The sequence below is a fragment of the Vitis vinifera genome, chromosome 2, assembly GCF_030704535.1.
Source record: "Vitis vinifera cultivar Pinot Noir 40024 chromosome 2, ASM3070453v1".
Lineage (NCBI taxonomy): Eukaryota > Viridiplantae > Streptophyta > Magnoliopsida > Vitales > Vitaceae > Vitis > Vitis vinifera.
The window spans coordinates 19,227,298-19,252,401 of NC_081806.1; the positions used below are offsets into that span (position 1 = coordinate 19,227,298).

General features: G+C 36.2%; 1 protein-coding gene across 3 annotated transcripts in view; it reads right to left on the reverse strand.

Moving 5' to 3' along the window:
* LOC100256266 (ATP-dependent DNA helicase Q-like 2) overlaps positions 1-25,104 on the reverse strand; it is a 39,408-nt gene that overhangs the window by 807 nt on the left and 13,497 nt on the right. For all 3 annotated transcript variants that reach the window (XR_784705.3, XR_784709.3, XM_010646508.3), the window contains exons 5-19: positions 24,281-24,385; positions 24,072-24,176; positions 23,861-23,983; positions 17,749-17,837; positions 16,002-16,038; positions 15,893-15,926; positions 14,215-14,267; positions 14,065-14,142; positions 13,870-13,935; positions 6,676-6,742; positions 6,522-6,575; positions 4,679-4,786; positions 2,397-2,461; positions 1,171-1,249; positions 498-718 (exon numbers count right to left, since the gene is read on the reverse strand). Coding sequence is in view for 1 of the 3 variants with exons in the window: in XM_010646508.3 (XP_010644810.1) it covers positions 498-718; positions 1,171-1,249; positions 2,397-2,461; positions 4,679-4,786; positions 6,522-6,575; positions 6,676-6,742; positions 13,870-13,935; positions 14,065-14,142; positions 14,215-14,267; positions 15,893-15,926; positions 16,002-16,038; positions 17,749-17,837; positions 23,861-23,983; positions 24,072-24,176; positions 24,281-24,385 (1,284 nt within the window). In the remaining 2 variants the exon portion in view is untranslated. The remainder of the gene's footprint in view (positions 1-497; positions 719-1,170; positions 1,250-2,396; positions 2,462-4,678; positions 4,787-6,521; positions 6,576-6,675; positions 6,743-13,869; positions 13,936-14,064; positions 14,143-14,214; positions 14,268-15,892; positions 15,927-16,001; positions 16,039-17,748; positions 17,838-23,860; positions 23,984-24,071; positions 24,177-24,280; positions 24,386-25,104) is intronic.

Genomic DNA, 25,104 nt, shown 5'->3' on the forward strand with positions numbered 1-25,104 from the left:
TTTTGCAGCAGTCAAGGTAGAGAGCACTAATCTTTGATCAAAATTCTAGCTAGGCTAATAGCTTTTAATTATTATCGATAGAACATACAAATAAGATGTCATTTCTATAGACATCTGGAGTTCTCTCCAGTAAAATTATGTAGACCAATCCTCAGTAGTATCTCGGATTTTGCCACAATAGAATCAGAGAGCTATGCTGACCATCACTTGATTGGAGTTGAATCCTTCAACCTAACTGGGTTTTTCCTTTCCCAGTCCATCGTATAGATGGGACCCATCATATAGTGAATTCTTTTTTCAATGCTGACATGGGAAAACTATGATGCTTACTGAGGATTACTGTGCCGAAGAACTTCTTCAATAAAGCAAATTAGTTGGACAAGCCCTTATTAATAAGACCAAGCTTCGTTAAAAGAAAACTATAACAAGCTTCAAGAGGTGGATAAGCACTTTTAATCTTATGCCTCTTCATTAAGATAAAGGTGTTGAGAACTTGCCTCTAGAATTGAAGTTGGTTTCTGGGCACTGAGGATGCTAATCTGTTGTGTAGACAACACAGAATGAGGGAATATTCCTCCATGAGTGGAAGAGAGTTCCTTTCGTAGCTCATCAAGCTTCAACTCCAAACCCGAAGATGTCAGGCTGCGTTTGGATGATTTCATGTTACCAGTCTTAGTCTTCACTTTGGTAGAAATCTCAAGCTTAACAATCCTTTTTCCTGCATGCAAAAATGTAGTTATTAGAAAAGGAATAGTTGCAGCAGTAGTGAGAAAGAGCATGTAAATTTGGCTCTGGGAAGAATTAATATTCTAATGAGTGATATCAAGTAGGTGGGTAGATAACAGACCGAGAGAAGTAAAGGAAGTTGGCAAGTTTATTATGCCATATCCCTAGTAGTTTGTATTTAATTTGAACTTCACACAAGAAGGATATTTATCTTTCATTTTGGGGCTCTTACCATCAGTGAATTGGCATGGAAAATCTCAATCTAAGCATACTGCTCCAAGTTCTGTAGCTTATGGTAGGAATTTTTCACACAAGCAAAATTAGTTCCTCCTTTTTCTTTTCTTTTAATTTTTTTTTAGTTCTTTTCTTTCTTTCTTTTTTTTTTTTTTGATCAGTTTCTTTTCTTTCTTACATTTCATTATACTTAAAAACAAAGGAGCTTACCATGCGATACTTGCTTCCACAATAGTCCCAATGTCACGTAAGCATTTGTAGCATAAGCTGTATGCTGAAATTCTTCTTTCTACACCAGAAACAAATCATGGTTCCAAATTATATGATAGGTCATCAAAAAATGATGCTAAGAAATTGCACGGAAACAATAAATTCCATGGATCGATCAAAAGATCATGGTGTATATGTAGAGTCTACAAGGGAGCTTTTGCTTTATAAAAGGGAAAACAGTAATTTACTTTGAACATCTACATTTTATGCAAACTACATGCATTCAATACAAAATATACGTGTATATTTCAAGATTAATTCCATTTGGCATCCTGGGCTCATAAATATGGGTAAAGAACATGTTTATGTTTACATTTCAGAGTGAGTTTATTGATTGCAAGTGCGAAGATTCTGATATCCAAAATTCTGTTTCACATCCTTCACCAGCCCCAGAGATAGGTACTTTCCTAGTAAGGCCAGCATCACTACCAACTTCTATGAAAGCATCACTATCAAGATGCAGTTCCCACACTCTTATCATTATTCTGTAAATATGAACTTCCAGCGCCAAGAAGGAAATGCTAGATTTCACATCTACATTGCATTGGATATGGCTAAGATCATGAAGTTATTCTAATTAATTTTTCAGCCCTGCATAATATTATATACAAATTTGAGTGAACTGTTTCATGGCTCTCATCTCTTTTTATTCGCTGTTCATCTCAAAATTTAAAGGCAGCCAAAGCCCAACCACCCAGCCATTAATAGACAAGAGGGTTCACACATAGGTTCCCCTCTTTCCCTTACATGATATTGAGACCACATCATTATCCAACAATTACAGGGAGTAAATGATTGTTTTCACTAAATTCTGTCAGAGTAATTTCTCAGTGGTATTGCAAAGCATAAATAACATTCCCCTTAAGTGAAAGACAAGTGATATTTGTATAGAAGTTCCTGAAGACGTTTAAGCCATCTTTCTAGCAATTGGCACTTCAAACAAGAAAGCCAATAGAGATACAAATATGATAATTGTTGAGCATAGTAACACATCAAAGAATAGATATTTTAATTTGTATAGTTCTTTTCTCATTGCATGTTAAATAGCACAAGCAATTTATCAGCATCATTCTCCTCTTGTCAGTAACAAACCATACATACAGGTTTCATGATAACAACTAATTTTGGGCTAGTGGCTAGAGCGTCTGTAGAGTTAGGCTTCTTACCAAAACGCGATCCCGTATAAGCTGAATCACAAGGTGCTCTATTTCCTCTTTCCTTAGGTCAGAACCTACATCACCGAAAGTTAAACACTATATTATAGATGTCAATGTATGGCATTAAGCAGGTATGACATGAAGTTCTGAAGGAGTAGGGTACAAAAAGTGTCATCATTATAGCAGTTAAAATTAACTACTATTAGAAATGGTATGCACTCTAAAGGGCTCCAGCAATCATCATTACAACACATAAGAATAACATTAACGTTAAAGAAAGAAAGAGTTACTCATTTTCTTTCCCCATTTAAAGGAATTTTTCCTTAGTAAATACTAAAAGGAGTCGTACACTATAATCCGTCAAATTTTAAAAGTGCAAAGCCATACTTATACTAAATGACGGATTTAAGTCCGCACAGACTCTTGAATCCCTTAAGCCAACAGACACATTTCAGAGATGGTAAAAGCATTACATCAGAATAAGGCAATAAACACCATATGGAAATGATGCTATGAAATTGCTCAGAAACAATAACTTCAATGGACCAAGATCAGGGTATATGTGTAGAGTCTACAAGGGAACTTTTGCATTTAAAAAGTGGAGTGAAATTTTTCTTTCTACACCAAAGAACAAAAAGTGGTGCCAAACCATATGATAGATGATCAAAATGATGCGATGAAATCGCCATATGGAAAAGATTTTTAAGGATAACATTTCATTTCAATAGAACTCAGCCTTACCACACAAGTCAATTTTGAGTAGATACTTCATTTTAAGTCCTTTTTACACCAAACAATCTTCCAGTAAAATTAATCTTTAATTTTTTGTTTAAGAAAACCAGCATCAGTTATGTATTTGGCAATGGATATTGGTATAATTGAAATCTATTATTCTCAGAAAAATTTGGTGAATAATTGGTAATTTTTGGGCTTAAACCCATGAAGGATGAGCACCATTAGCACTCAAAGGTTGATAATCTGTCAACCACAGAAAATAAGGAAATAGATCAGTCTCTAGCCCCTTGAAATAGGGCAGAGACTAGGGGATTGGAACACAAGAGGATGGTCACCCATTGCAGATCTTCCCAGAGACAAATATTAAGCCATTACCAACAAACAAATGAACAAAAAATGAATCAAATCTGGAAAACCCCCCTGTGATAGCTTCCCAGGGGTAATGGTAAGGCCACCTACTTAAAACAATAGCATCTCTTCTACTAGATTGAAGCCATAGATGCTTTTAGCAATACAATGCCACAATTATACCCTCTTCCAGGAAAAGCTTCACCACTACTTGCCCAAGAAGGCTCTACATCTCATAGAGATCATCCCAAGCCCAAGCCCTCTTCACTATCTGATTTAAATACCTAGTTCCACCCTATCAGGTGATCTCTCCTTTCTTGTGCTACCCTTGACCATAGAAAGTCACATTTGAGTTTCACAATCCTAGACACAGTCTAGATGGGATCTTAAAAGCAGATGGATGGCATGTGGGGCATGAGCTAAACAAGACTCAATAAGGATAATCCTGACTTTCCACAGTTTTAGGACCCCAAGATACAGAGATTCTCGGAGATTAGATGGTTGGAATAAATTTTTTTCCTATCTCTAAGGGTTCATTATTCTTTAACTCACATCTTGACATACTATTGTGGGTTGAGGTGCTTGTTTAAGCTCATTCAGGCTTCAACTTGAAAAGGGACATCTTCGTCTAGGTTAGTTTAGCAAGCCAAAAGACAAGCTTGGTTTGATTGCATCGCCTCTCTCATTAGTGGACTGCACCTGCTATAATGCATATTTGCACCTAGTACTTAAGGCCCAGTCTTCAACACAGATATCATACACAGAGTACTGATTTGCTTTTACAAAAAAATAAAAATAAAGCACAACCTCAATTGAACATTCAAACCATTGTTAACACCTTTATGAATGCATGTATTTCACAAATCCCTCTCCAAAAATGATTAATAATGAACAATCAGTTAATCTTCAAAGAAATAATGTGGCAAGAACTAAGATAATGACATGAATTTGAACCTTAAACAATGGAAATTCTTTAAATTAAGTTGAAGAAAGTTTTCAAATCAATGGCCCAAAAAAGCAGAAATCATGTCTGTATGTGCACAACACTGAAACTACTAAAAGGAAAGATTCAAACTATTAAGTGGTAAGACAAGTGCATGCATGATATGTATCATATAATTTTGGTATTTAGGCTTGCACAACTGCATATGTATCCTGAGCACTCATATGGGTAACATTCAGAGACTAGACCAAGCCATTGAACCAACCTAGGTCCTTATTCTTAACCTTCATCTTGTCCACCATTTGCAACATTGTTAATCTCTGATCGTTGTCTTGCATATCTTGCAGCAAAGAAATCATAGCTTTTGCAAGACCTGTAAAGCATAGCGACAGTAAGCATATGAAACCATAAGTATTGGTCATGCAAGATATATGTAATTTCAAAAATAAAACAGCACATAACTAAATATATTACATTTCAAATTTTGCAAGGAATTAAAGAAGACTGAAGAATGAAACTAGATAGATATAAAAGATGCCAAAAAGAGAGAGTCCACAGAACAAGAAAAACCTCAATATGCAAATATCTTCAGCTACCTTGGGAAACTAATATTCAAGGTATAATCAACCATAATAAGCCTTTTTCTCTCTGCACAGGTGGGACCAAAGACGCAAAACAGTGACACTATTGACATAAAAAGATTTAGCCCGAAAGAAATCCACAATGTAGGAACTCCATTTTTGTTTCTTTATTCGATGGTCACTAGAATAAAAAATACCAATCCTACATAAGTTTGGGAGACTGATCCATGGAGTCTCCAGATGCCTGAAAAGTAAATACTGCTATTTTTGTAGACTCATGACCAGCATCACCTAGCAAAATGCAGCAGAAAACCCATGGCATGATAAAAATCAGGCCTACTGGTACAAAGATATAGGAAAGGCCTAGAACCACAAACGAGACCATATTCTTCCAAATAAATTTCTCAGAGGCCAATTGGAGAGATGAAGTTTTGACTCCAAACCATAGTTGAATTACTTTAATATTTTTACTCCTGAAGTCAACAAATAACTGTTCATCATAGGCACTTCATATTTGATGTCAATAATTAGGGTTTTCCTCCTTAATTACCAAGACGAGTATAAAAAAAGAAAAAAGAAAAAAAAGGAAGAGAGAGAAGCAATGGAGTAATTCTATCAGTTAAGGAGTAACAATCAACAGGAAAGTTATGTATAAGGTCTATGATCATGTGGATTGGGCAGTTTTTGGATTGCATTCTTACTGAGAAGGGGTTCAGCTTTAGTCCTTGACTAGTTTTATTGTTCATGTGAACGGAAGAGCAAGGGATTAGATACCTATGAAATAACAAGGACAGAATCATCCTCTGCAGAAAGATTGAAGAGACAAAATCCTAGCCTGTTGCAAACCCTCCAAAAGTGATCAAATCTCCACCTCAATGGCCAAACATTCCTTATAGGTTTCAAAAAAGCTCCACAAACTGTACCATAATGGTCTCTCATGAAACTGCCAATCTCCAAATGCCTTTGTTTACCAAAAGAACAACAATCAAATTTAACGTTAAATTCCTGAACCTCAGGGCAGCAGTTCCACTCTGAAAGCAAGTCCTCAACAACCTCTTAGACCTACAAACCAGATTCCTATTGAGCTGCATGGAGGAGTTCCAGCAGAGGCTTCAGTTACAGAAGCCAATATAGGAGACAAGAAATATACCAAGTCCCTTTTGGCCTCCATCTATCCTAAAAAGTTCTAGCATTCTTCTCTTAGTGTTGGTTTGTCAGGTTATGCATGTGAAGTATAACAAGAAAACAAAACAAACAAAGCATATTGACATTAGACCAGAAAGGACAGAAGTAGAGTTGGAAAACATCATAATGCATAATAATGGATTCCCAGTGGTGATTTATCCACAAATATACAATGCTAAAAGAAAAAAAAAACGAAGTTCCTAAGATCAAAGCAGCACAAAAAAGCATCCAGAATAAAACAGAGGAAAAGGCAGCAAATCTCAAATCTTAAAATATAAAAGTGATAGTGAGAAGAAAAGAAACAATAATGTATTTTCTGAGAAGTCTGTCATATGACCATACAGGAAACATCAACTTCCTTGACCTCAGTTGAAAATGCACAGTTATCACACATCCCTGAGACAAAATAAAATTTAGTTTGGTGTTACTCAAGCTCATATCAGAGACATATATAAGAGACACATTATTTATGTAGTTAACTTAAAACATACAATACCGTTGCAGTCTTGCAATGGCTCAGCAAAATGTCGAAAAAAAGCATTTCGACGACATTCCCTTTTAGACTGGAATAAAAAGAAAAATTAGCATATACAATAAAATCATTCATACATGCAGATAGATTAAATGACAAGACTTCAAAGTCTTAGAAGTTCCAGGCCAGGAGCAATTTGAAACCTGGAACAGGAACAATTGGTTGGAGTGTAGACAAGGGAATTTGCTCAAAATTTAGTTTTCCAACAAGGTCTGAAAGCAATAACAGATTATTGAGGTTAAGGGCCAATTACAATGAATTAACCCAGTTAATCAAGAAGTGAAAGAATGTGAAATTCATTAAAAAAAAAAAAGTTCCTAAAAAAACCTTTCCCCTAAATAGACATATAGCCACTCTATAAAATCAATCATAGACAAAGTATGATCCTCTATAAACACCCTAACCCAATTTACAAGAGTATACAAAAAGGAATGTTTTAAAGTTTGGTCAGGCCGTTCAATATCTTAAACATTCTTTCATTTCTTTCCTTCCATAAAGTCCACATTAAGCATAAAGGGGTAGCCCTCCAAGCCTTCTCCCTTCTCTTACCCAAAAAGGCACCATGCCAACCAAGCAAATTCCTTTTAATCGAAGAATGAAAACACCAAAAAGGGAGAAAATCAAACTCTAAAGCATTGTAGCCTTTTTGCAAAACAAGATTAAATGGTCACTGGTTTCCTCTTTCTCTTTACACAAGTAGCACCTATTCGGCATATTCCATCCCCTCCTTTTGAGCAGATCAGTGGTCGAAATTCTGTTCCAAGATGCTTGCAAGCAAAAAAGCTCACCCTCATCAGAACCTAAGACCACCAAATAATACCCCAAGGAAAAGCATCACTAGAGGCCCTCATCAAGGAACGGTAGAGGGATTTAATAGGAAAAAAAAAAAAAAAAAACCATCCCTACTTTCTTTCTAACTCAAAACATCCTTCACTTCTCTTCTCACTACCAAAGGTTGCAGTTTTCGAAACAAGCCCTCCACCTCTTCCAATTCCCAATCATTAAAATGTGTTGAGAAGTGAGGATTCCAACTACCCAACTCCCCACTCCCCTCCCAAGCATCTGACACCCACTCATCTTTATTAACCGCCAACTGGTATAAGTTAGGGGAAACTTCTTTCAACGTTTGGTTCTCACACCTCAAGTCCTTCCAAAACTTGACCTTTCTCTCATTCCCTACAATAAAGCAAGATCAGCAACGAACACCCTCTCATTCTTTTCTAATAGCTTTCCACACCCCCACATCGTAGCCTCCCCTTGCTCCTCTCGAACACCACCCTCCTTCCTCTAACCCAAATTTGTTGATGATGACTTGTTTCCAAAAGGACTCTCTCTCTACAACAAATCTCCAACTCCACTTCCCAAGTAAGGCTTTGTCTAAAGCCATAAGTCTACGAATTCCTAAGCCTCCCTCCTTATTAGCACAAACCAAACTCCAATTCACCAAATGAGGTTTTTTCTCTAAGGCACCACCACCCACAAAAAGTCCCTTTGAATCTTTTCAAGTCTTGCATGCACCTTCCACGAAACAACAAAGAGAGACAAGAAGTTAATTGAAAGACTTGATAAAGTACTTTTTATCAAAGTGAGTCTCCCTCCTTAGAGAGGTATTGTCTCTTCCATAAAGACAATCTTTTCCTGGATCTCTCCTTCACTGCATCCCACACCCTTAAAGATTTGAAAGAGGCACCCAAAGGAAGTCCCAAATAAAAAGTGGGAAGCTTCACAACTCTACACCCCATCACCAATACAACATCCTCCAAAGACTCGATCCTTCCTATGGGAATAGCCTCACTTTTATCTCTGTTCACTTTTAAACCGAAGATCGCCCCAAACCATAAAAACACCCAACTCAAGTATCTCAAATGGTCGCTATTGGCCTTACAAAAAATTAAAGTGTTGTCAGCAAACAGGAGATGGAGCAAATCCCTCCCTTCTCCACTACTTCCCCTCAATGAAGTCCCCACAACTGGCTCTGGATAGCAATTGATTGAGAGCCTCCATGACCAAAATGAAAAAATAGGGAGATAACGGGTCACCTTGTCTTAAGCCCTTAGTGCAACGGAAAAATCCGGAGGGTGTTTCATTGATTAAAACTGAGAAGCTAACAATGAAAATACACCACCTGATCCAACTAATCCACCTTTCCCCAAACCCCATTTTAAACATAACAAAAATAAGACAATCCCAATCAACATGGTCAAAGCCTTCTCAATGTCCAATTTTGGGAGGCCAAGGATGTTGACCATTAACCTAGAATTCATAGCCTCATTTGCAATAAGGGCAACATTCAAAATCTATCTACCCCGAATAAAGGCATGTTGGTCTCTGAAACCAACTCCCCCACAGCTAACTTCAGCCTATTTGTCAAGACTTTGGCAAGCAACTTGTACAGTCCCCCAACAAGACCGATTGGTCTGAAGTCTTTCAACTCTTTTGCACCCCTTTTTTTTGGAATCATAACTACAAAAGTGAAGTTTAGACTCCTCTGGAATGTGCCAAGGAGGAAAAAATCATCGAAGAGAGCCATAATCTCAGCTTTAGTAAAATCCCAACAAAAGTGCCAAAACGCCATGGTGAAATTGTCTGGACCTGACACATTGTTGTCGGAGAGGCTATAAAGGGCTTTAAACACTTCTTTCGAAAAAAGGCTCCTCTAAGCTTTTGGACCTTTCTTCTCCTAACACCCTAAACCATAGACTCCTAATGTGTGGTCTCCCATCCCCATTTTCATTCAACAGGGTCCAATAAGCCCTACACACCCTAGCCTTGATCTCTTCCTCATCAATCAGTAACCCAATTAATTTTCACCTTGGACAAAAAACCCCTTCTCACCTAGACATTAGCCATCTTACGAAAAAACCTAGTGTTTTTGTCGCCATCCTTTAACCAGATTTCCCTAGATTTCTGTCTCCATGAAGCTTCTTCCAATAAAACACATTTCTTGTACTCCTCCAAGGCCCCCTTTGTAGCCTCTGCCTCCTCAACAGAAAGGGGATTAACTCTCTCCTTGAAGGCCCATAATTGAACTCGAGAAAAGGATTTTGATTTCCTAAAGGAGACATCACCAAAAACTTCTTTATTCCACACTCTAAGATCCTTTTTAAGAGCCTTCAACTTGTCAGCAAGACAATGACTACTACTCCCTGCAACCGAGTACTCAGTCCACCAATTCCTCACTAACTTTTTGAAACCATCCAATAAGAGCCACGTATTCTCAAAACGGAAAGAGGTTTTGCCCTTTTTAACCCCTCCACCCTCCAAAGTAATGGGACTGTGATCAGAGACAATCCTAGGAAGTGCACATTGGAACACACCTAGAAAATGGTCCTCCCATTCATCAGAAACTAAAAGGCGATCCAACCTTGATGCTACTTGAGAGTTAGAGCCACCACACCATGTGATCTGACCACCAGAAAGGATCTTTTGTTTGGTGTTTCCTTGGTCATACCTTATGTCAGAAGTCAAGATGCATCCAAGCATGTGATCTCCAATGTGCTGATAATAACCCCTTTTCTCATCCATTGAAGAAACCAAAATGCTGTTTTTAAGCTCATTCTCCAAGTGTTCAGCTTGTTTAACAGTCCAAGATCAATTCCATAAGATTTCTTTGTCTGGGATTAATGAATTTCAAAAGGGCTCTAGATGGTATTGCTTCTGAGATGGGGTGTACTGCTGGTGAGTGGCCTTTGAAATACACAGTCATCCTCTTGGTGGTAATCCTAGAGGCTGAAGTTTTGGAACCCAGCCACTGAAAAGTCTCTAGCCAGCTGGAAGACGGGAGAAAGCTTGTCCTTCTTTTGGAGGGAGAATCACTTTGATACAGCATTCCTTAACTCAAATCCCTATCTACTTTATGTATCCCTTAGAATCCCAATTCATGTAGCTTCTAGAGTAGAACAACTTCAGATTTCCTCTGGTTTAAGGGTAAGGCAGATGAACCTAACAGCTACAATCAAATTAGATGAGAAGAGGTATGCTGATATGGGAGAGGGGGTTTGTTTTTGGTGGGGCATCCCTAGGGAACAGGATTTTATCAGTAAATGATTGTGGCATCTCCTGAAACAGCATAATGCACAACAATACTATGTTACTAAAAGCAAGTATAGGTTGCAAGTGTAATGGTCAGGATGTTAACCATGCAGGAAGACAGCCACCATATTGCCCACATTGTAAATGTTTCTAATCTTTGTTTGGGCTTGCTTAGGTTGCTAGGTCCCTCCAAGCTTTTCCTTCATTCCCTGATTGCTTTAGGATTATGACATATGTTATTTGGACTTGCTTAGATTGCTAGGGTTCCTCCAATCAATTGTAACAGATGTGATGATCAATGCTGTTAGACATTTTGGAGGAAGTTTCAGAGGATATGTTTCATAGTAAGTGGCTACACTTGCTTTTCTTCAGTGATTTGGCTTGAGAGGAATATCAGAATTTCGAGGACAAGTGGTGGAGACCTGCAGAATCATTATAGAATGTGGTATATTTCCTTTCCTCTGTTTGGGTATCAGTGTCTTGCACTTTTCTGGGCACTATGGTGAACATGAATATAGTGGAATGAAAATCCATTTGTTCTTAAAGTCAGAGGGTTGAAGGATGCATGTAGAGTGAAAACCCTCCAATCAGTTACCTAAGCTTGACTTTCATGGAAATTGGTGGAGAAACTGAGACAGGTAGGGATCAGTGGAGCCTTTGGGAATCACTTGGCAGAATAGTTAGAGTTTTCTCCAACCTTGCTAATGTGGGGCTAGCCTTCAACAAGAGATGCTAGTCTTATTGGAAGGATTACTTCAGAGCCAGGTCCCTAGGTATCAATAATTTCTTTTTGGATTGGCTCTTATCAATAAAACCTTTCTATTTGTCCATCAAAAGATTTTTTTTTGGTGGAAGGGAACTTAGATAAATTTATTTTGTGGCCCTCATAGGAGAAGCAAGGCCCTTGGGAACTGGATGTCTGCTTGCACAAAATTACTGCTCTGTCTCAAGGATGAGGTTCTTCTAATACTTGAATCCTTCATTCATCTAAACAAACAGCAGATTAATAGGCTAACCAAGGTGTCTCACTGGTAGAGGCTTTTGTAGGGCATTTCATGTCTCCGTGAGTTTCTTCCCTTGCTAGGGCCTTTTGATGTAACATTGTGGCTACTGATTACGTTATGTAATTCTTGTAGTGTACTGTTCAGGTTTTTTCCCTTTTAAGGACATCTTATCTTTCTTGTACCTTCAATTCACAATTAACAATTTTTTTTTAATCAGAAACAACAGATGTATTAGTTAAAAGTGAATAAAAACATGAGAAGGATGTCATATCAAAGTCTTAAAAGTTCTTTCCTTTACAATATTGCTTTGTGGATTTGGGTGTACATTCATGGGAATTCTTTGTCCTTAGTTGATTGTGTAGATTCGTTGGGTCCTTCTTGAGGGTGGGAGCTGTTTTTGTTTTCCCCCTTGTTCTTTGTTTTTGTTTTTCTAGCTCATTGTATACCCCCAGTGTATTCTCGTGCACTTTTTGCTCTTTAATTCAATCTCTTACTTATAAAAAAAATAAAAAATAAAACATGAGAAGGATGAGAAATCCTCCCCATGATTTACAAACCTAATCAAAAGACCTGATGAAACCTCCACTATACAAGGAGGGCTATACAAAAGGAACAAAAAAGCCTATACAAGTATAACATCTCCTGAAGCTCATCTAGGAACCTCACCCTGTAGGCCCTAGGGTGTACATATCAAAAGCCACCTAAGCTGACTTACACTCAAAGAATAGGGATTAAAAACGTCAGCACAGTAAACCCAAAAAGAAACATAGAAATGAACCAAGTCCCACATTATCTCAGACATCTTCCAAGTATCCTCGAAAATCTTAGCATTCCCTTCTCTCCACACAATCCACAACAAAGTGGGAAAAGTGATCTTCCAAAGAGTCTTGCCTCTAGTAGAGTTCCCAAAACACTTCAAAGAAATAACCATCAATTAACAATTGTTGTTTCCAGAAAAAAAAAAAAAAAATACACTGAACACTTCATGCAAAAGCTCTTATTCTAAGCAGAACTTTAGACTGGCAATCTAAACTAACTTCTAGAGAGGTAACTGAAGAACCACCCAAAGGGTGGTTACAAAAGAATGACTTCATGGAGCTAAGGATATTGCTTTCCTTCTCTTTTCAATCAAGGTTCATTAGTAACTGGTCTATCCCAACCAAAAACATTGGTGTTCAGATAGATAGCAAATGTTGATTCACATCCATGTCCTTCCAATCTCTTTCAAAAGATGTCCAACTTTCAGTTGTTTGAGCCAGCTAAGTTAATTAAAAGCCAACAAGACCCCTGAAGTGAGAGGTCTTTCTTAGTTAGCAGCTAGGGAGGCAACATTAATGATTTTTCTTAAAAGAGAAGGCCCACAAAAGCCCTCATTTCAAGTAGGTGTGTGATCTGTTCAGGGAGCCAAGAGACAACTAATCATCTATTTTTGCATTGCCCTTTGATTTACACCATACAGTAGATGTTATTTTCTATTGCAGATTGTCCAGTGGGTTGCCCCATTATGATGTCACAGACATGTTTATTTTCTTTGGGGGTTTTATGAGGAAACTTTATAGTGGTGTGCTCTGGTGATGTGCATTGACTAAAGGGAAATACAAGATTTTTCTATGATAAGAATGACATAAAATAGGCCATTTGGGACGAAGTCTGATTCATGACCTTTTTTCAGGTTATGGTCCCTAAGAAACTCCAAAAGCATCCCTCTCAGTCTCATCATTAGAGATTGGGTGGTGATTTGTTCAACAAGGAAAAGAAATGGCAGTCTTCTTTCAACAAGAAGGAAAGAAAGAAGAGGAGGGAGTCTATTCCATTAACCTTGAACTTAAATTTGATGTTGCTGCATAAGAAACCCCAGACAAATGGGTGTTGGAGAGTACTACAGACCAAATGGGGCATTTGACACAGGTAACCAAATAGCGAGGCTCAAGCCTCCAGTCCAACACCACATCAACAAAAACTGAAGAAACCCACCCACCAAAATAAAAAGGGTTACACCAATTGTGTATGAGTGTTCTCATAAAAATAAAATAAAAAATTGCATGAGTGTAAAAAGCTTGGAAGTTTTAATTCTCTTCTAAACAGTAATTTATGACTTGCTTCACAAGATTAAGAACTATACCTGACAATATTGTACTATGTCATAGAGATTTTGCAATCCAGAATTCTCATAGAAGACCATTGAACTCTGCTCAGAAAAAGTTTCATCCAGAACTCATCAAATAGTAAGAGTATATACATACATACATACATACATACATATATATATAAAATACATATGTATATATAAAATATGGAATACCAAAGAAAGGTTTACCTGCCTAGGTACATCCCCAGGCCTAAAATAGAGCAGGCATTCAGAAGGGAGTCCATCTCTTCCAGCTCGACCACTTTCCTGCAGTGAAAAAAGTTACATGCGGAAATAATATCTTAGGTAAAAGCAAGACTGGTAGGATGAGGAAGAAACCTGGTAGTATGTCTCCATTGATTTACTTAGGCTGTGATGGATGACAAACCTGACTACAAGCAACCACTATTTATTAATTATAATAAATACATGACAGGCAAGCATGACTGAATATCACACCACATAGAGTAATAACATATGCAAGTTCACACAATTAAGCATGTTATTTGAAAAAAAAAAAAAGTAAACTGCATGATGTCAAGTACATGTGCAAGTAAAACAGAAATGTCACGGTATTTCAACACCCAGTCCCAAGATAATATATGATTTCTCTGTTTTATTTTTTTTTCTTGTTCCTTTTTTTTTATTATTAATATCAGAAACAAACATTTTATTAACAAGAAATAAGTAAAACAAAAAATGATGCGAATCTTTTCCCCAAACACAACCACTATATTACTCTGGTCAAAAGCAAGAAAAGCTATTTACTCTAGATATCAATGGGTATGCACCAAAAGTAGCTACATTAACGAACTCAAATCTTAGGGGGTAGAAAATCCCCTACAAAAGAGATTGATTGAAGGGCTTTCCATTTTGCTAACATAGCCATCACCTGATTAATTGCTCGAGGGATCCAAGAGAAGGAATACCCCATATTTTAAGTGATGCCACCCATCAAATCTCCATGAGTCTCTCTCCTTATTTACACAAGATAAGACTACTGCAGAATTGCCCTCTTTCAGAAGGTTGGAAAGACCCTCAGCTTTAGCTAGCCTTAGGCCTTCCAACAAAGGCTCGTATCCATGCCTTAATGGCTAGACCCACTCAAGCATTTTCATATAATGCTCTCACTAATGTTCCATGATAATCCATGAGTGTTCCTCCAATTTTGAACTGTCCTGGGTTATCAAAGGAGCACCTACAAAAATTCAATCTGACACAACTCACTGGAGGAAGCATCCATATCAGGAGTATCTCTTCAACAAACCTAGCAGATCTGCATAGGTTTTAGTCTTTGCCCTAGTTGACACCTAGACAGAAGAAATAAATTAAATCCTACAGTGCAATATAATACTCTATTTTTACCTTCAAAAAAATATAATACTCTATTTCTATTTTCTTTTTCTTTTTCTTTTTCTTTTTTCTTTTCCATGTGGGTGGGTATTTGGGGGTGTGTCTAATATCCTGTTGAGTTGGCATAACCCTATCGACCAATACAGTACAAACAAGCAAAAAACATGCATAAAAATGTAATGTTTCCTGCTTATTCTAATATATCTGAGGTTATTAGTTAATTGATCCATTCCTCCCATAGTATCAATATTTCCAATGTCCCTGAGCTCTGAAGTTTTCATTTTCCCTGGATTCCCAACTGATCATTATTCCATGCCCACAAGATCTGATTGCTTTGAACTTTTACATAATTATATGGCCTTCCCAACCAGAAACCTCAATCTCATCCCACCAATGCTGAAAAGGTTTCCCCAAACTTTAGATGTTGAAGCTGCAGACTCCATAACTATTCCGCAATTATCAAAACTTGGTCTCGGCAAAAATTTATTGAATGATAACGAGGGATCCGGAATCTTGTTCATTTGAAATAAAAAAAAAAAAAAAAAAAACCTGTTCATTCTTTGCAGGAAAATGACAAGAGTATGAAGAAGTACGATGTCTAATTAAGTATATTTCAAATAAAAATAGATCAGAAACTTTAGAACACGTAATATCCGATACTGACCATCAGGCTTGTTAATTCCCATACCAAAGGCCACCTGTAACACATAAAATTGGGAATATTAAACTAATGTCGACACAAATAAACAAATGGCAACTGCAACCATACATACCGTACCAACAATGACCTGCAACTTGCTATTGCTCCACCTGTGTCATAAAACCTAATAAGTGACTCCACAAAGTTAATATGTGCAAGAAAATAAATCATTACTTATCTTTACATGATTTCAAAACAGTTGCCAAGCCGCAAGAGTATCAATTATAGTTAAGGAGGGAAAAAACCAACTTTCTGAGTCTCAACTTTCACAAAACAGAGTGAACTAATTTAGTTGAGATGAGCGAGCAATGATTTAGGTCCAGGAAGGCTCATATCAGGTTGAGGGAGGCCGAAAATTGCCAACCACAACCTCTATACAAATGGAAATTACTCAAATATTATCTTGAAAATTTTAATCAGTTTACAAGTAATAGAAGTATATTTTAATAAATTGACAATTAAGGTTGAATTGATTTCAATTGGGATAAGAACTAATCCCACTTAACCCATGTGATCTGGGCAAGTTAGCTTGATTCTGATAAGACTTTGCCCACCACAGACCGGAGAACATTCTGTCTGTGCTTTCTTAAAAATGGGTTTTCATTGTGAAGTATAAGACAGATCGATCAATTAAAAATTGCAAATCAAGGCTTCTACCAAAAATTCACACAAGCCTATGGAATTGACTACCAAGAGACTGTTTCCTTGGTTACAAAATATCAATTCAATCAAAGTACTTCATCTCTTAATACAAATCTAAAATGGCTGCTACTTTAGTTGGATGAAAATGCATTTCTTTATGATGAATTAGAGGAAGTGTAGATAGACCTCCTACTTGGTTTTGATGTGTATGGTAATGAAAAGGTTTGCAAGCTTAAAAAAAATCCATTTATAGCCTCAAGCAATCACCTCGAGCTTGATTTAAGAGATTCACATGATTTCTTCTTAGGTGTGGGTACTATCAGAGCTAAGGTGACCATACTATGTTTTTTAGAAACTCTAAGGATGGCAAGATAACCATTCTTATAGTTTATCTCAACAATATCATCCTAACTAGAAACAATAAGCATGAAATAGAAAAAAATTTAAGCGACTTCTGGCTAAAGAGATTAAGATCAAGGATCTTGGGACATTGAAGTACTTTCTCGGAATCAAAGTTGCAACTTCACAGATTGAGATCATTTTTATCACAAGAGAATGTGTTTGACCTCCTAAAAGATTATACTCCAATTGGCATTGGTAGAAGTCACTACAAGCATACCAATTGAAAAAGGTCAATATCAAAGATTGGTTGGGAAGCTAATTTATTCATCTCATACCAAGCCCGACATTGTTTTTGTGGTTAGAACAGTTAACCAATTTATACACTAACCAAGTGAAGCTCATATAGAGACTTCTTTGCCCCCAAGATCGGTAGAGATGGATGGGCATGGATTTTGGTCATATTATGTAAATATTGGGAAGGAACTTGTACTTCTTTAAACTTTTTAATGATTTTTTATGGATCTGTCATCCTTCTTTGGTGGTTCCATCTCTACTGTTTATCCATTAATCTCTTAGAAAAATTACTTAAAGCTATAATTCAAGAGAGAACTAGGCAAAATGTTAATGATAATTATGGTAGAACATAGAAAATGAGGTGTGCTAAAAACATAGTTTTTTTAAAGCTGACATCGAAATCTGCTAACACTCTTTAAATAATAAATGTGCACTAAAGTCAATGCAAGGTATGTACAGTATAAACTTCCTTGAAATAGAGGAATTGGCATCACACATCACATTGACACACATGGTGGATTTCATCAAAATAAAGAATTTACCGAAGATGAACTCTCTCACGAGCATTCACATCCATATCTGCGTGATAATAATCAGCTGAAATTCCTCTTTCACGTAATTCCTTTGCGACCTACATTTCTTGACAGTCCAAGGAGAAACCATAAACGTAATTTGAATTTGGAAAATAAGATACTACTGACAAAAGTTTAAGACAAATAGTGCAAAGAGTATATTATATTTCTGCTGAAAATACAAAAGCATTGTATAATAAATTTAAAAAATACCTAAAAGGTAATGCAAACCCACAATACCTAAAACAGAACCTCAGCACCAGAGTTTTAAACAGTTTCAAAACTATGAGAACAGTAAGAAAAAGTTGCCATTGTCTAGTGACAGATTAATGGAACTGCTAACAGAGAACTTCAGCTCCATGGTTTTAAATCAGTTTTAGAGTTATGAGAACTGTTAGCAGTGTGGAAATAAATCAATGGTGTTAGTTAACAGATTAAAAAAAAAAGAACATAACCAAAACCACTCAAGTGAGTACTGGGTAGTTTGGTGTTGTCTGAATATGATAACTCACAAGAATACTCTTAGCCTTATTATAACTAAATGAAGGGCTTACATAAAATAAATAAATTAAAAAAGAGTACAATGGATAACCAATTCTTCACATATGGACCTGAGAATGCTAGTCATCTAGGAGAAGACAATAGATTAGCATGGCACATCAATTGTCAAGTGTTTTTATGAAGAAAAATGTAATTACAGAACCAAAATTCTTTCTTATAAGAGAACAAAGAAGATAACAAATGATGATTAATTTCAAAGCAGATGGTAGTCACAGAAACTGCCACCATGCACAACCATAAAATCTAGCTGCAGTTTGGCCAGCAAAAAGGAAATCTTCCTGTCCAAAAATGAAGGGGGAAAACTTTTCTCTTTGTATTTTTCTAAAAATATTCTCCATACTAAAACTTTGAAAACAAACAAAAAGACAAAATCCATGACACTTTACATTTCAGAACCTCCAACAAACTTTTTTTTTTTTTTTTTTATCAGAAACGAAGAAAAATATATTAATAGAAGAAAAGATACATGAGAAAGAAAAGATACAAAAGAAAAAGAAGAAACCAAGGGAAGGATGAGAGGTCCTTCCCACACAAACTGAACAAAAGAGAAAACTCCCAACAATAGAAATCTAAAAACAAAGAGAAACCCCAACATTCTCAAACTTTTGAAGCGCAAACCGCAATCCAATTGAGTTGTAAAACACTTAGAGGAACTCCTCTAAAAGCTGCAATACAAGAAGCCCATAGAGAGGAATAGAACAGAATCAAATCCCATAACATCTCTTCCGTTCTCCCCTTATCCTCAAAGATCCTATTGTTTCTCTCTTGCCACACCATCCATACCAAAGTAAGGCAAGCGATTTGTCAAAGTGTCTTGCCTCTTAATGAGTTCCCCTAGCCTTTAAAAGCAATAACCAACATGTCCTCAAAACTCCTTGGAGGGACCCAAACCAACCCTGCTAGATTGAACAACTTGTGCCAGACCTCCAACAAACTTTTTGAATAAAGTGAATAACGAATCAGAAGTACAGAAGGACTAGAGATACCCCTCCATTGAAGCGTCAAGGGACAAGGAAGCAACTGTAGCTCCTAAACAAAAAGGGAACAAAGAAAAATACAACCAAAAGACCTGACTAAAAATCTAAAAGTACAAGGCTTAAGTAAGCGGGCATTCTCCCCAAAAATACTCTAGCAATGAAGGACCTTGGGTAACTTATCTGCTGTTTGGTTGGCTAGACAGGGGCCCACATTAAAGTGCAACCCAATTATATAGATTGATCAAAGATTTTATGCTAAAAAACAAAAAAGAAAAAAAAAAGGATTTTATGCAGCCAATGTTCCAATTCCAGGATCCTCACTTTTTCTATGAAACCCAAGATGAAACTGTAATTGATTTATCTTCCACAGGGAAATTGTTCAAACCTAGAGAACTAGCCCTAGTCAAACTTTCAAGAAAAGCCACTAACACTGCCTCCACATTAAACCGCTCCAGAGCAGGCTTGTTAAAGGACATAATCAACCAGCCCTTGTGGTCTCCAGACATTTCATCCATACCTATTCCCCACCGAGCAACCATCAAAAATTCTGCTAAAGGTGCCCGATTGGGGGAAGTTTTCACTTAGCATGCACCTCCTCAACCTTTTTTTTTTTTTATCAGAAACGAAGAAGAATAAATTAATATAAGATGCACCTCCTCAACCTTGCTCACACAAAAGACAAATTTATCCAACATTATGACATTCAACCCCTAAATACATAGAACTAACTGAAGTCCACAAGGGGAAGAGAAAGTAGACAACATCCATAAAAACGCCAGGCCTCCATCTATCTTCAAAATTCTTCATGTTCCTCTCTAACCAAGTTAGTCAAATTAGTGTAAGTATAGCCACTCAACCCTATTCTCAGCATTTTCTCCAAAATCCAAAATGGCAATCACCATTTGTGCCACAAATATAAGAGGAAGCTAAAGAATCCAACAAATCTGAAAAGATTGTTCCACAAATTCATCATAATAGAGCAATGAGGGAAAAACAATCCACAACCTCACCAATACACAAACACATGATACGATGCTCAGGTCTAAGGACTTTAAAAGGCTTTCTCAGCAATAACTTGCCATTTATATTAGCCTTTTAGTCCTAAATTCCGGTGGATCTTTAGATTTCCGAATAAAATTGGCCAAAAGAAAGTAACTAGAGCCTCAAATTTAGACAGTTGCCACCTGAAAAAAGCTTCCCATGGAGAAGCACCCTGAAGGGTTCAATGCCACACTGATATTGTGGAAGAAGGAGACAGGTAGAGGTAAGTAAAGAAAGCAACAGCAAAGAGAGATCATTAATTTCAGGATTCAACATATTTCAACAAAATAAAATAAAATTCCATGATGCAAAAGGGTATAGAATGATGTCAGATAAGAAAGGGCAGAATCTTCTCATTAGTATTTATTTTCTTGTGGACCAGCATATAAGAAACATCTAAAACTTTAGGAGGAATATTGGCTTTTGAGATCACCTTTTACAGCCTTAAAAAGGTAACTGGACAAACCCATAAAGTTGAAGTGTCCCATAGGCTGCCTATTATTTAGCAAAACATATGGCCCCAGATAGAACTAAATGGTGAAATAAGATTCACGTAGTAGACCACACATACTTGGGAAATATAGCTTTGTTATTGCTGTTGTCTTGCCTAGCTTTCAAGGAAGACCAATTGTTATAGTGGCATAAAATACTTGTCATTTTAAATACTCAATCCTACTTTATCATCATTTATGTGATTCTAGTAGAGGTCTTGTAATACCTAGTAGTGAAGTAATAATAATAATAATAATAATAATAATAATAATGAAAACATTAATTATCTTAGTACTTAACCTTAAATGTGTTTAGTTAGAGGCTAAAACTAGTTTAACGCTAATCATATTTAATTATGGGTTAAACTTATCAAAATATATATATGAGTTAAACTTTGATCAAGTTAATTATGATTAATTAACAACTTAAGCACATATATCATCTCCATAGAGGTTAATTTTAATTAAGCATACTTGAGGAACCGATAAGTAGGTGTAAAAGCATAAAACATTACAAGTAGGGGGACTACGGTGAGATTTGGAAAATTTTGGTTAGTGGCAGCGTTAGAGCTTGTCATCTCATGCTTGCTTTTGAACCTTTATAAAAGGGCTACTAGTCTTCATTTTCAGCCCAATCTCTGCAGATATCTTGTGGGTATAGAGAGAGAAGTTAAAGACAGTTTTAAATAATGATACATAGATTGATGAATCATGTGATTAATTACTTATCAATACACTTGGAGCATGTTAATGGATTGAGCTGAAGGAGAATCAGAATAATTAGAGCATGCTAATTAATTGGGGAATATAAGTATACATAGGAAAGATTCTCATTCATTGTTCGAAAGCTTGTGTTTTGTGGTAGTTTATTTTTGCGCTTTTCGATATCCAATGGGTGATGCATTCTTCAGTTAGAGAGGTCCTTCTAAACTAGCACGACTCCTTTGCTGGTAAAAAGAGGAAAAAAGCTTGGAAAGTTGCTCCATTGTGTTTGTTTTGGACTTTATTGTAGGTGAGGAATAGGAAAGCTTTTGATAATTGTGAAAGCATGGACCAAACAATTAAAAATTCTTTCTTGCATCTTTTTAGGGATTAGGTTAGATTGTATATTAGGGATGATTCTTTGTCACTGTTAGACTTTGAGGATTGGTTAGGCTCTTTATAATGCGTGGTAGTGGGTTTTTGTGTCTTCGCACAACCTTTTTTTGGTCTTTTGCCTATTTTGTATACAACATGTATACTTTATTTCTTTTAATACAATTCTTATTTACCAATCAAAAAAAAAAGTATGCATAAGAAAGATTGTTTACTCACCATAATTTTGACTTAAAACTTGAAGGCATGTAAATTAGAGAATGTAGAAACTAACGTTATTAACATTAAATTGTTAAAACTAGCAAAAAGGGAAAATGTCATAAACCTTAATTGTGCAATTTTTATGGCTGGAAAACATAAATTATATTATTTTATTTTAGTTCTTTGTAATAACTAAGGGCAGTAGCCTACATAGAAGAATTGCAAAGGAAAAGTTAGTGTAAGGGAATCTTGTATTATTCTGTTGTGTATCTTGGTTTTCTTTTCCTAAATTGTTTATTGAAAATCCATATATTTAAATTGATTTTATTAAGTATTTCAATGTGTCATGGTGTTCTTAGTGTATTTGCATCATTGGTTTAAAACGTTGCAATGATGTTTGGATATGTATTGGTATGAGAAATCACGACTTCAGTATTGTGGACATGGTTCATAGTATAGTTACATAGCAAGAATGATATGGAACAATAGCATATAATGTCCAGAGAACATTGGTATGTGGGAAGTATCTATGAGAAGCCACAAACACTATCTTTGAATATATTGTTTATGTGCGATGTGGGTGTATAAGGTTGAACCTGCCCCTAGGTTTTAGTCCCTAAAGACACGGGATTGGTCCTACCCTTGAGTACAAATCCCAAAAAACACAGGATATGACTTGTACTTAGGTGGTTGTCCTAGAATAGTCATTATTTATGGTTGAGCATCTTTTGGAGCATTGATTAATGATATGTACATTGGCGGGGATTAGCAGCATATCATATGTGAGAAAATGGATAAGGCAAAGCAAAGATGAAACCATCAACAACATTCATGCATATTTGACATTATTACATATTTGTTAATGATTATAAAATGGTTATCCTGCATGTTGCTATATGTTTAATTCAAGTTTTTTTTTTTTTTTTTTTTTGCAAGGATATACGTAGGATGATCATAAACTTTTCTATAGAGTTGTGAACTCACCCTATCCCTTCCACTCTTAGATGCAGGACAGAAGACACTTGTTGAGGTTAATGTTTGAGCTTGGCATGTGCTGTTGACTAGATGTTGTTTTGTTCATGTTGAGAGTTTTTTTAGGCTTTCACCTTTGCATCATAGGAAGACTAAATCATTTTGAAGAAATAATGTAACTTATGTTTGTTTTTTGTACTTTTGTAGTATGGGTTACTTGTAATGAATCATAGGGTTTGGGTATGTACAAAGTACTATTGTATAGGCTTCCAATATATTAAATGAAGTATACTTTGTTGATTAGTTGTTTAAAAAGGGTGATCACAAGATGCATACTTCTTTATAACAAGTTTCCACATCCTTAATTTGCACAAAAATCTACATGAAACTCAACATTTATTTGTCTCAGGTTTTGAGAGCATTACTATTGCTTTTTTTTTTTTTTTTGATAGGTGAGAGCACTAATATTGTATTTTGAGTATTAATTAGTGAGTCCTAAATCCGGGATGTGACAGGTCCCATTTCAAATACCAACTTGTACACACAACTGAATGATTTTTTAATTCCATGCATATCCCAAAAGGCCCCATAATATTGACATAAACCAAGCATCAAACAAGTTTATTAACCAAGAGCAGCATTTTTTTTATCAAGATTAGAAGATACAAATTCTTTAACCCTTTCAAAATCACAAAATGCTGTTACAAAGACATTAAAGGTTAGACATATTGGCCTTGCGCGCACCTGTTCACATTCCTTCCTAGAGAAGCAATAAACAATTCCAGATTCATTATTTGGATATGATTCTTGAATATATTCAGCAATTTCATCAATAACCACCCTTCCAACAGATGACTTTTCGCGTACCTGCAATACGAGGAACTACATGACTACCACTCAGATCATCCAGCAAGCAAATGTTAGGACTAAAAACATAAGTTACCAAAAACTACACCATGTAAAAAAGATTTGGCCGATTCACTGTGCTGACAAATTTAATGCATTTCGGGATATGCAGCATTTCCATAAGATCATTTTGGACCTTCTTCGTTGCTGTGGCCTGGGAAATGCATAAAATGTAAGAATCTTTAACTAGTCATCAAAGTTGTAGAGCATGACAAAGAGTGAAAAAGAAGAAAAAGAGAAAAATATAACATGACATACAGTCAAAGCAACTACTGGAACATCAGGAAACTGAGTCTTTAAGATGCCAAGATTTTTGTAATCTGGGCGAAAGTCATGGCCCCACTGACTACAGCAATGTGCCTCCTGTAAAGCAATCAAAGAATTAACATTACACAGTCCTGCAGCTTCATATATAAATGCCCAAAAAATAAAACCATGGTAAACAGATAACATAATGAAAAAGGAGTTTAGTTAATTAAAATGTATAGTCACCAACCAGACCAAGTAATTTTCAACAAAAATTTGAAATTTCCAACCACGTTTTTTGTTATTTTGCTGAATGCCAGCATCTCATAAGAGGGTCATAGAACAGTACAATCCAACAAGCGGCCTGAGCATAAAAAACATCATCTGCAGAAGCAGTGTAATTTAACTACAGTGCAAACAATGGAAAATATTTTCCTTTTACATTTTCGGAATACCATCTTAAAGGAAGTCAGCCGGACTCACCAGCTTCATTCCCCTTGTAAAGAGTTTAGTAATATTACAATACCTCATTAATCAGCAGGAACATGTCACTTTTCATGATTCCATGTTCCATATTTAAAAAATAAATAAATAAATAATAAAAAAGCAAACAAACAAACCTGAAGCCTAAATTTAGACAAGAAAAAACAACATTCAAGGATCAACACCAGTATAACACTCCCAATCCCAATAACCTGCCATTTGGATTCAACTAAACACTGTAGACAGTTGCTTACAATTGATGTGTTGTGAATATCTGAAAGGATATGGCCGAACTCCTGATTAGCTTTGGCAGAATTTGCAAAGCCACGGCCTGTAGGTCCAGCTCATGAAAG